General features: G+C 41.5%; 1 protein-coding gene across 8 annotated transcripts in view; it reads right to left on the bottom strand.

Annotated features, from left to right (window-relative positions):
* The window catches only part of ntng1a (netrin g1a), a 104,321-nt gene that overhangs the window by 45,361 nt on the left and 46,293 nt on the right, over nt 1-12,667 (bottom strand). For all 8 annotated transcript variants that reach the window (XM_056364816.1, XM_056364820.1, XM_056364821.1 and 5 more), the window contains exon 3: nt 9,971-10,614. In XM_056364816.1, the coding sequence (XP_056220791.1) occupies nt 9,971-10,614 (644 nt within the window). The remainder of the gene's footprint in view (nt 1-9,970; nt 10,615-12,667) is intronic.

The raw sequence follows: 12,667 nt of genomic DNA, 5'->3' as shown, positions 1-12,667 counted from the left end.
TATGTGAGAGTGGTCGGCAGCGCAGGGAAAGACAGAAGGTTTTGAAAGACAGCAAGAAGAGCCTGTGCTTGGCAAAAGGTAGTTTATACTTGGAAACAGCCTGGGACTTAAAAGTCCACCTTAGCACTCACACTCATATTCACCTTCTAAAGATGCACAGAATGGATAAAATGCACTATCAATAAAGGCATAAAAAGCCCGAAAAAAAAAAAAAAGTGCTGCTCAGACAGTTGCCCTTGAACACCAAGAGTGACGTTTCTCTGAGTTGTAACAAAACACATTCAAAATTCAAACAAGTGATGCCTTTACTCTCATAAACACAGACACACACAGAACACCAAACAACTTGTTTTGCTTAATAAAGAACCTTTCATTTTCTGAGGCTTGGATATAATTTTCTTTTCTCACATTTCCATCTACATTGTACAGGGTCTAAATGGTCTGAATGTTACTCATATGATAGTTTTCCACATATATATGTGTATATATATATATATATATATATATATATATATGTGTGTGTGTGTGTGTCTATGAGGCATGGTACTTTCACTGCAAAGATAATAAAATGCCCATTTTCTCTTAAGATTAACTTCAATCTCTGTGTTGTTTACACTTAGGGTTAGGTATGATTCCTCTCATAAGCTCAATTTTTACTGTGTATCTTACAGAACCAGGCACACCAGGCAATTTAAAAATTACATCTTAGACAGGTATGTTAATTATACTAAAATGTAAATTGGTTGAGAATACAACATATGACTGCTATGGCAAGGTTACATGCCAAATGTCTTTCGTGAAATCATGCGCTATGTTATTAAATCACTATAATTCAAAAAGAGAGAGGACAGGAGACAGCTGAGCAGTAAGTTAAAAATCTGGTTAGCAGCTTAAAAAACAAAACAAAGCTACAAGTCCCTGATGAAAATATTTTTGGATAGAAATAGTAAAATGTCGAACTTTACAACAGAAATAATCATGCTTACAGCCTTGGTCAAAAAAATGTTTTTTTTAGTCTCTATAGCTAATTTCCCCTACATGACACCTGTACAGGGAGTGAATTTTAGCATAAATCACCTGAGGGTACGGCTACTTCTAGTGACAAGTGGGTGCTGTCACAGCTAGCTGAGCTAGCCGCTCAGTGTCTAACCAGCTGTTTGCTGGATGTCACTTCAGCTAATTTCAGCTAATTTAATCAATGAATGTGACCTCTTGGCTGTGTTTGTGATGTTGGTGCCTTTTGGAGGATTTTTCATGCAAATATCAGATGAATATAATACAGCTTGCTGTGTGGTTAATTGACAAACAGAATGTGAGGAAGTCAACGTTTTGAGGTGAGTGAAATTCTAGCATTATTTTATTTACGTGTTACCACTAATTAGCAGGCCTCATGCTCATTATACCTTGCTTGTTAGCTTAGCTCATTAGCTAGCTAATTAGCAAGCAAATTAATTAGCCTTGGGTTAGCCTTCGAGCAAGCTGGCCAGAGAGGCTCAGATCTGCTAACAATGTATGCCACAGTTATTAAAACAGTATGGAAGTCTCAGCTCCATGTGCCCCAACTCTTTGCCTGTTTTTGGTATAGCCAGGAGTAAGGCAGAGTCAGGCTCTGCCAGGAAACAGTGGTGAAGGCCACTCTGAGCTTCAAAACCACTCTTCAGAAAATCTATGGGTGATGTCACAAAGGCTACGCCCATATACATTCTATGCTGTAAACCTCAGTCTATCACATATTATGCAAAATATATAGATACATACAGAACATTTTGATATTTTCAATTTGCCATTCTACCAAACAGAATGTCTTTGCCATGACTTTGTATTATCGTCACTTATTAAATGATGGTTCAAAAACATGCCTGTGGTGCTGTAGGATTACAAGTCTACAGCCATGCTCGCAGCTCCGTGAGGCTGCACTTAGGAACAGCAGTCATTTGAGCCACATGCCAACATCAGCATTCTAACATGCGCGCAATAATAATGTCACCATGCTTATGTTTAGCAGGTTACTATGTCCACCTTAGTTTAGTCAGTTAGCATGGTAACATTTGGTAACTTCCACAAAGTACAGCTTCAGTTGCCGTTAGTTTTGCATATATTTGGTCATAAACTGACCTGATTTCTGCTCCAATCTATCCAGTAATTGTTGAGCTATTTCAGTCTTGACAGACTAACTGACATTGTCACCCACAGAGCATTGCCGATAGCATGGCTTCAAATGTAGGCACTCTCCTTAATAAAAGCTAATTAAACATCTGAACCAAAGCTTGATTGACAGGAAAATCATCACCACGCAGAATATTTTTGTCCCACCATCCAGGAATATGCTCCATTTTAGTCTTTTGCCATAAAGGACACAGATGATGCGACGATGGTCCGATGTTGCCAGCAGCCATATGCAGATGACTCTGCACAGGCAGCTGTGGCTTCTAGATACGGTGCACTACGCTCTGCTGCTGCCAACGCAATGCACTTCATATACTGCCTCCGCCTATGCACTACAGCATTTTTCAAATCCCTCACCTCTTTTTTTTTTTACCTTCACGGTTCACATGTGCATTGCTCGGGGAGGTTTTTGCTGCTGGGAATATCCAATTAATTGGATAGAAGGGGTCATTTGATATATTAATACTTCCTCACACAAAAACACACCCACTACAGATGGCTTTAGATGGGTAGATGTTTGAGTAAATGACTGTGAATGGTAAATGCTCAGTGCAAATAAACCACTGGCAACAAATCCCACATTACACTTCTCATTTTCTAAAGTGAGAAGTCAAAGCAGAAGCTGCATGAGGACAAGAAGGGGACTGCAGGTGGCTTTGTGTTGAGACCGCTTAAAAAGCTACAAGGACAGATGGAACTAATACATCATATTAAAATGTATTTATTCTTCTTCATTTTTCTTTGCCAGCTTGTCTCTGCTTGTCTGTAGCTGGAGGTTGGTCCCAAAAACTTTGAAATGCTGTTGTTCAAACCTATTCATACTTTTGGAAGACCTGTTAGTCTCATCGAGCAGGCATTTCCAGAGCACAGGAACAGATTGAGCATAAAGTTCCCGGCCTGACTGATAAAAATTTCTTTTGAGCTCCTACACCTGGAAGACTCAAGCAGTGAGGACGTCAGCCAGAGACGAACCCAGAGAGGTGGATCAAAGGCAGAGAGGTGGGGAAATGGCCTGGACAGAAGTCTGGAGCGGCAGAAGGTGTAGGTGTTGATGGAAGGAGGAAAAAAGAGACAAAGGGAATAGACAGGCAGCCGAGGCTGTTGGGTAGTGTCTGAGTCTGACTGAGTTCTGTCAGTAACAAGCAACACAGATACAAGGAGATACAGATCGGCTGAGGTAAAGTGTCATACTGAGAGAAATGAAAGTTCATAACCGATCAAAAGCAGGACACCCTCTCAGTGACATCAACTAAGGTCTGAAATGTTTGCTCAGGTCAATAGTTACTCTTCTTTTAGTTGCCAGATGGGGTAATGACGGGTCTCAGCCCTCAGATCTGGAGTAAACCAGCACCTGTAAATATGAGGCTAGTCAAAGCTGAATAAAATCTTGAAATGAAGATAATAAATCTTAGCAAGTAACCATGAACATCAATGAGAACAGTTCAGTTGCCAACCAGAGGTCACCTGTTGATAAACCATCCTACTCTTCCTCTCCCGGTGGACTAACAAGCGTAGAAGGGCAGCTCAGAGCTTTAGTCTGACCTGACTCAAACATGGAGGAAATAAATAAAACAAATATCTCACAATCTGAAGTCAGAAGGAGGATGAACAGGACGAGGAAAGGCAAGCCAAGTTAAAGGACAGACTCAGGCAAGAGAACAATTGAATTTTTTTCTTTTTTCTTTTTTTGTCTATCTGATCACTCTATTCACAAAAAGCCAACATCACACAGAGAATGAGGATGACTACAATACAACTGTCAGAATAAGCATGACATAAAAGCAGTTTATGTTACAATTCATGTGCAGTGGTGGAAAGTAACTAAGAATATTTACTCATATACTATTAATGAGTACAATTATAAGTAAATTGTAATTTAATAGACTATTCCACTACATTTCAAACAGAGATGCCCTTCACTTCATTACATTTATCTGACAGCTGTGGTTACTAGTTACTTCATAGAACATAGGTGCCTGTGAGGTATTAGCAATTGCACCAAAAACTGATTTCAGCAGCCGAAGAAATACAATTACTTGAGATTTTCCAAAAGTAAAGACTGGAGAAAATGAGATTTGTAAAGGAGAGCTTTGTTTTTCTTGTTTTCTCCCCTATTAATCTCCTGACCCTCCCTATAAATCTTGTGAACCTTTGGTTGGAAACTACTGGACTAAACAACTGAACTATATATAAAGTAGTTAAAACAAGACTAAAATTCTATTCATGCATTAATGCGTAAGTATTAACAATCTAATAATGTCATATACAGTCAGTACTTTTACTTTTCTTACTTTAAGTACATTTTCCTGCATATATTTTAAATACAGGACTTTTACTTGCAGTTACTTTTGCACTGTGGTATTACTGCTGTCACTTAAAGGATCTTCCCACAACTGCTAACGGGTTAGTTGATGGAACATTTACCTCATTACTTTACTGCACAAAGTGAAATTTCTTTTTCACTTTTTCTTGGTCATGGTGGTCTTATAATGGCGTCATCTTTGCATGAGCCTGTCCAGTATATGGACAGAGAGGCAGTGTGGACAGCAGAGTGACAGAATGATAGATCGGAGTGCAGAATGAATTAGATCTATGATTACACCCACTTTACAGCTCTGGCCTTCAAGTGGCAATTATATCACTACTTCCTGTGTTTCCTCTTTGATGAGTCACCCCTGGACCCTCCGCTGTCATTCCATCATTCCAGAGTAAATATGACAGAGACGTATATTAGACATTTTGACTTATAGCCTCATTGCCTTTTGAAATACCTCACCTAACTCATTTTTGCTGGGCTAACAAAAGGGTGCGGGTCATTTGATTACAGCCATTAAACTAACATGTGGTGTGGTTGTTGACAGATGGCCCAAGTTATCTGGACCAATCACTTGGCCTGTCCATCAAACATGGCATTCTCCCACACAGTGACTAATGTGGACTGCTGATTCAAAAAAAGGCTCAAGTGCAGAGCATAGCGCAAGGTAAATAGATGCTTATGGTGGCACAGAGAGAGAGAGAGTGAGAGAGAGAGAGAGAGAGAGAGAGAGAGAGAAAGAAGAGCGTAGACAAGCGGAATGACTTATTCAAGGGGGAAGTGGGCAGCAAGAAACATGAAATTAGCACAAATAGATTATCTGTCGACTACAGGCAGACCTAAGAGCAAGCCAAGCACTGTGGAGGGAGAGGGAGAGGGAAAAAAAAGCAGATCGACTTCGTGTTTGTTCCTCCCTTAGGGGAGACCCAGTAGAGCCATCACTCACCAATTTGCTGATCTGTAGTTGAAACAGCTGTATCCAGAGAACACATGCACTGAACTACACAGCAATAAGAATGCACCCAACAGCATGACCCATGCACTGTGGGACAGATCAAGTGTCTAATCTCTTACAGATGGTATATTTTGTTTGCCTCAGATAAGAGCTTCCCTCTATCGCACTTTTGAATGTTATTGATTTGTACTGGCATGGATTTGATCCAAAAATATACAGAGTACAAGCGGTGCTTTAGTAATGATAATTCCCCAGAGTTAGTGCAACATGCTATATTGCACTTGATACAAAATATGCAGTGCTCTTACGATAAAACATGCAATTTTCATACCAGTTTATTACATATTTAGGTCAATTTTCTCATATGATTTAATACATTTTGGTGAATTGATCTCAATCCAAAAAGTGCTTTTTTAAATTTACTAATTTTTTGCTGGTCACCTACTACACTGATTTTAGCTTTGCAGAACCACAGACATGTTCTTGTTTATTCCATACATTCTTCTTACCTACAATGCAACTTGACTATCAACAGTTTGGTTAGAGATTGTGGTGTGATACAGTGGTAGCTGCTAATGTACTCTACCTTTACCTTTCAAGCTTGTAGACCCAACTGACTGTTTATCAGATTTTGCATAGCTCTGGAAACACAAAAATCTTCATTCAACTGTGTTCACATATGCAGGAGTATACACATCTGTAAACATCTGATTACAGCAAAACCAGTGATTTAACTAATGGTCTTGGAAATAAAAAATTTTCATATCCGATCTTTGAAAAGGGGTCTGTTGGTGATGATGGATTTCAGAGACAAGCTCAAATGCTTAGCAAATACTTCAGGGATAGAGGAGAAGGAAATTAATCATATTAACAAACTTTTTTGACAGAATTGGTCAAAATCTGGAGAGGAGATTCTAAAAGAAAACCTGGACTCACACCAGAAACATTTGTCTCTACATTTTCATGGACAACAATTTCAAACAAGTCCAAATCAGCTTTTTTCTGCCATTGGCATGTGTTGTCAAGTGATCTGAAGCTGGAAATGGTTGTGTTTGTGATGGATTGTTGTCAATGACTTAATGAAAAGAAAATAGTGAGAAGAAAATGTATACCTGTTCATCGACTTTTGCTCCTGACTGGTGGATTTGAGGAGACTAAAGAAAACGGCAACAAGTAGAGACCATTCCTCCCATTGTTTAACAATCCAATGATCTTTCCAAGAGTTTTGAACAGGTGAAGTTATACTCTGTGTGAGCTCAAGCATATAGCAGCAGTAGCTGGGACATTTAAAACCAGACTGTGCGTCATCCACAGCAATATCCTGAGAGGTTGAGGTTCATCATCAGCGTGGGGATTCACAGTCACTGAGCTGGACTTTCTTTCCATGAGGCTGGGGGAAATCTAGACCAGGAAAAAGGTCGGTGCATCTAATAACCAATTCGCCCCTTCAAGTGAATTACCTGTCTACCCCGCAGTCAAAGTGACTGTGAACCCTTGAGGTTGTTTCTGACCTTCCCTGGTAATGTCCTGCGGCACATATATGCTTTGGAAATTGAATCACAACTCCCACTGCTGCAAGTATAAATTGTGGAAACAAACTTTCCTTTCCCTATCTTCTGTTTGCAGTGCCCAAAACAGGGTAGAGACAAGCTGGAAATTTAGCTCACAGTTATTATTAATGCACTGACAGAAACAGGTTTGGAAATAACAATACAAGTAAAAACATGTTGCCAGATTGGGAAGTTGTTGAAAACTTTGGCCAATAAAATCACTGTTCTGGTAGATTTCAACAATTAAAAACCATGACGGCGATAAGAAAAAAAAAAGTGCCAAAATCTCCACCTACAGTTCTTGCTATATGTGTATTCTTTGTTTTGTGGTGGGTAGTGTTTTTTGCAGCTATGTGGTTGGTCTTCATCCCTTGACTAATAGTACAGGATTGAAATGGGGCTGGGTCTTCTTATATAATTCAAGACAAGGACCCAGAGACAACTCTTCTCTGCACAGGAGAAATAGACCGAAACAGGGAGCAGGGGACAGAGCCCGAACAAAAAAAAAACCAAGAGCCGGAAGGGGATCCTTTAGTAGCCTGAATCTTCTCCAGCTTTAATTACACTGTATTGATCACAGGCGGGAAGGTGGAAGAAGAGGGGGGAGGTTGAGCAAAGGGGGGAGAGACAGTTGGTGAAATTGCATGCTGTGGTTACTGTAAAGCATGTAAAAAAAGAGAGGCAGAGCAATTATGGCAAAGTCATACAGTTGATAATTAGAAAATCCTCCTAAGTCTCCATGCTTTCTCTCTCCACACACCCATTTAGCACTGCTGATACAGTGGAACAGTGAGGGTGTCAAATTCATTAAAGTCACCAGGCAGTATGCATTGTTCACATCCATCTCACTCTTCCATGCTTGGTTTGATTTGAAATTCTTTGCATTGATTTTTTCCCCCCAAGTGCCTTTGGTCCAGGCCCTCCTTGTAATGAACCACAATTGAATGGTCATGCATGACACCTCTGGCTTCACTGTAACAACTTTAGCTACATGTAACAGATGCAGAGATGAGTAATTCTGCAAAGTTGTACCTCTTCCCTTCCCTCGCTATCTTTTCTAGGTTGACCTACTTTGGCAAAGAGCTTACGTTCCTTTCTTTGTTTCTCACACTGTTGTGGCACGGACAGAAAAGCTGCGAGCTCTCCTACTGTATTTCCCTCCACACCCTCTCTCACTCCTGATCCAGGCCGATGGCAGCCGAGTCCAGCACACTGAAATATGCCAGATTCAACCTCACTGCCCCTGCAAAATCGCTCCCGCCGAGTCTCACAGAACTGTATTCTGAGGGTTAAGGAGCTTATGTGTAGTATACGACGCATGGAGAAAGGGGCTGAGCAGTGATTCGCCATGGGAGGGGGGAAAGGAGAGTGAAGCCTCTCTGTGTAGAGTGTATCTCATTATGGCTGAACTGTGTGTTACCTTTGGTAAACAGTGGGGAACATTTCTCAGGCGAGCGTCACTCTAAAAGCAGCGGGCTGGTAAACGACCGCTGCCCGATGGTGGCGCACAGCCATTGCTCAAATCTACAGCCCCACAGGGATGTATGAGTTCGGTCATGATTAGTCAGATAGAATAAATAATCTGCGTTTATGACAGCCCCCTTCATTTCAGCGGGTGTTGAATGGATGTTCCGTCCAACTCTTTTGTGTTAGTAAATTCCCTCCAGTTATTTTTGCTGAATGACCTTCTCAATCATGAGAAAAGTCAAAAATTCAATTTCTGAGCGAGGCATTTATTATCATAGCTCCTTGTGCTCAAGGGTACCTGCCCATTTACAGTGCACTCCAGCAATGTGCAGAATGACTATACTTCATTTTAATAGCATATTAAAGAAATCAACAAATTAGAGATTCATTAAATAGCTTGAAGGCATTTGACAATATTCATGTATATAATGTCATGGCAGGAAACATGTTATTACAATGTGTTCTATTAGCCCGGGTGGCATTAGAAAGACTATAACTGAAGTCCTTTTTTAACTTTGATCTATTTTTCCACACAAACACATGGTTATAATAACTGATGTTTGCTGCGACTGGGCGAGACACTAGTGATGTTTCTATTGGCAGTCATCTACCTAAGTCTGTTTGTGAAGAGTTACAGCCAGGCAGCCCGACTAAAACACTTCTACCCATATCCTTGAATTGTTGTGACGTTCCGCCACTCTGCACTTCTGTACTGCGACCCTCTCATGTGTGAAGAGCAAAACAAGAGTAATTAAATCTTCATTCCTTCACCCCTTACAACCACATTCACATCTGTTAAATTGAAAAACCACACAGTGTAAAACAGATCCACTTAAGTGTATGCCCCAGTGACTCTTGTAGTAGCGTCAAGAAGCGGGGGAAGCTTTTGTCGGCCTTTCCTCTAACAGTATAATGGCGTCTTGTTTGCATGTTATATGACCCTGTGTGGATTCTGCAAATGAAACAGTAATTATAACGTGCAGTGACCTGACGGCTGAAATGCTACCTCTAACGTCTTCCACAGGCTAACAAACAGCTGAGTGAACGTGGCGTCCAAAGTATAGTGCTTCTGCAAACTGGAAGGAGCTTGGTTAATTAAGACATGCTGACAACTGGTGAACTCTGCACATCATTATGGATCCGCTGCCTAATTGGAAAGAGTGGTAATGGTAAACGCATTTTTCTTCAGTACTGATAGCTGCACTGTCACTGTAGTAAAACCACAGAAAAAACGCTGAGGTATCAGCCTATAGAATCATCATTACATTATCTATCCTAAATCCTTTAGAGAATTAGTCCACCCATGGCTGGATTAACCTGTTAGGGCACACACGGGTCAAAAATCTCTTGTTGGGCCCCTGATGACCTCACTTTAATTGATTGGTGCAAATTCTCTTACAAATTTGCCATTAATAAAACTGCCAAAACCAATTGACATGCACAGTTGCCCACTTTACCCAGTTGGTAATCCAGCCTTGAGTCCGACACATGACGTGTACTGATGAATTCAGATCTTACCTGCCCTGCACTTTGATGTCAGAAATGGCATAGAAGTATCTGGACAGGTTGTTCTCATCCACCATCGTAGCTCCTGTGGCAGGCCGGAGCAGGCGGATTCTCAGGTCTGTGATGGTAAAGAAGTCCCTCAGATTCTTGGTCGTGTCCAATTGGCCATAAAGCGAGGCCATGTTGTGGAGCCGGGGCCCAGCAAACAGCGCAAAGCGGTCCTTGATCTCAAAGCGTACAGTTTTATCATACTTCCACACATAACCTCGTGAGTAGTCCTCAGTGCAGATGATGTCCAGCAGGGTATGCTGGGTCAGGTCCTGCACCGTCTTGGGCTCCATGGTGAAGGCGTCCAGGCAGTCAGTGGCATAGAACTGGTAGGGCTGCCAGGTTCGTCCATAATCCAGTGACTTTTCCAGGACCATTTGTTCAGGCCGGCCTGATTCGAAAGTGAGGACGATGTCGTCGGTCAGCTCAATGGTCTTGTTCCAAGAAAGCGTGATGTTGACCAGGAGGGCCTTTGGGTACTTCTTCCAGGATGTGGATTGCCAGAAGGTCGTGGGGTTACGGCCCTCAGTGTCAAACATGAGCTCTGGAGGGTGGGCAAGCTCCTCAGTGCTGGCATCACATTCATTATTACACATGTAAGGGTTCTCCTACAATAGACAGAGACAGCAAAGACAGAAAAAAGAAAGAGGAAGAGATGGAAAGGAAAAGTTGTTAGTCATGGCGAGCAGTAAGATCAATTAGGTCATTTTCTTATCATATCTCTCATATTCCATATTATGAGAGTAATTTAGGGATTTGTGAAGCCCTAAACCTTGCATGAAGGAAAAGCTTCACCTCAGTGAGGGTGCATCTGCATACATGGGTAGTAGTCTGTATCTATATATGAATATGGATTATTTCAGATTGCCACTACAAAATCATCTCATCTAATCTCATTCCTGGTCTGAATTAAAAACATTTTATTTCCCCTGATGACAAATGCCTTTGTGTGAACTGGCTAAAAGGGACACAAAACTTTCTAAATGTACCGTACAAACTGATTCAAACTGATAAATTGTGTCTTTGCAGTTGTATATTTGCAGAGTGAGCTTGCTGGATCTACAAATGTCTGCAAATATCTGGGCTCGCTGTTTTTTTAATTATTTTTTTAGCCAACTTGATTCAGTAACATTGATCACATTCACTATTTAAAGCAGGTTGTGCACCTGACTTAATCTAAATCTTTTGCACCACTTAATCATTTCCAAGATAACTTCATTCATGAAGAGCTCATAGAGCTAAACTTGACTTGTGGTTTTCATCATCCCCTTGCTTGAAAGGGGTCTTTCCAAAAACATTTGTCCGATTTACCACAAATCATTACCAAGCGATGTTCTCTCCCTGCTCCCTGTGGGCTCGATCTAGCTGTCAGGGGGAGGGGGCACTCCTCCAAGAGGACCTTTCAAGTGCTACAAGCTCCAATTTATCAGGACAAGATAATCCACTACTTGATTAGGTGGGAGATGTCACCCTGTGTGTGCGCATATGTGCGTGTGTGTGTAAGTGGTGGTGAGGAAACACGGAAAGGAGCGGCCTTCTGATGTAAGACAGTCTAATGAAGCGCTGAGGCAGAGATGGAGTAAGTTAGCGGTAGAAACTGCTCCATTCGGCTAATAAGCTTTGCAAGTTTTTCCTCGTCCTCCAAGGCAAGGTGACAATGAAACAGGGCTCTGTCAGGCCTTCTGACGGTTGGAGGGCCCCATTAATATCCTGTCTGGACCATCCCCTACAGGCTTCTCCCAGCACTGGACAGCGGTGAGACGGAAGAGGAAGAAGGCAGTGGAAAATTCCACTTGGGTTTTAGTACACCAGCTCATGGTGGGAGGTTAGGTGTGCCATTAACTGCAGCATCTGGCGCACTGTGTATCCACACACAGATGTGTAATAACTCATATGCGACAGTTATGCCTGCTTAGGGGTGTGGACACTCTCTAAAAAACACACTTGGCATGCAGGATGGCTGACTTTGTCACTGTGGCTTGTTAGCAATGTACATTCATTGAGGGAGACCTAAAACTGTTCAGTGAATTCAGTGATAGTTGAAGGCTGAGCTTGGAGCACAGGTGTAGATTTGTTTCTTTTTTCTTGCCCTGTTAATTACTGTTAATTACACTGTATTTTTTTATTGTGACATACAAACTGAACTGCAGTAGAAAAACTAATACTAAGGCTCATTCTTGTCATGAGCACTTACGCTTTTACAGTGTTGGGGAAGGTAATCTTTAACAATTTAATAATTGTAGTAAATTGGAAGACTCAAATAAAGTACAAGTACCTCCAACTTTGGTACAGTAAGAGTGATGAGTTGTGTTCCAACACAGCTTATAAATAGGAAATGCACTTATTCCACCATCAGGCCACAGTGAGCTGTGTGAGTTTGAAACAGACAGCCCCAAAACGTCAGACTGTAAACACACACTCACACACAAACTGCTGTGCTCACCAGTACATCTCTGTAATCAGACAAAGATGTATCCCTATTGATCCCTGTAGCCGAGCTGCTGAAAATCTGCTGCGTGCAGCACCTTGCAGCCTTGGCCAGTTGTCCAGCGCTCCCCCCCGAACACAGAGGTTAAAAACCTTTCATTACTGTCTCCTCCGCTTCTCGCCTAATGACAAAATACTGCCTCTATGAAGAACCTCGCCATTCAGCCTGGAGAA

The sequence above is a fragment of the Seriola aureovittata genome, chromosome 20 (genome assembly GCF_021018895.1).
Source record: "Seriola aureovittata isolate HTS-2021-v1 ecotype China chromosome 20, ASM2101889v1, whole genome shotgun sequence".
NCBI classification, from domain to species: Eukaryota; Metazoa; Chordata; class Actinopteri; order Carangiformes; family Carangidae; genus Seriola; species Seriola aureovittata.
Note: the sequence above shows the minus strand (reverse complement) of the source record. Positions and strands in the feature narration are given on the sequence as shown.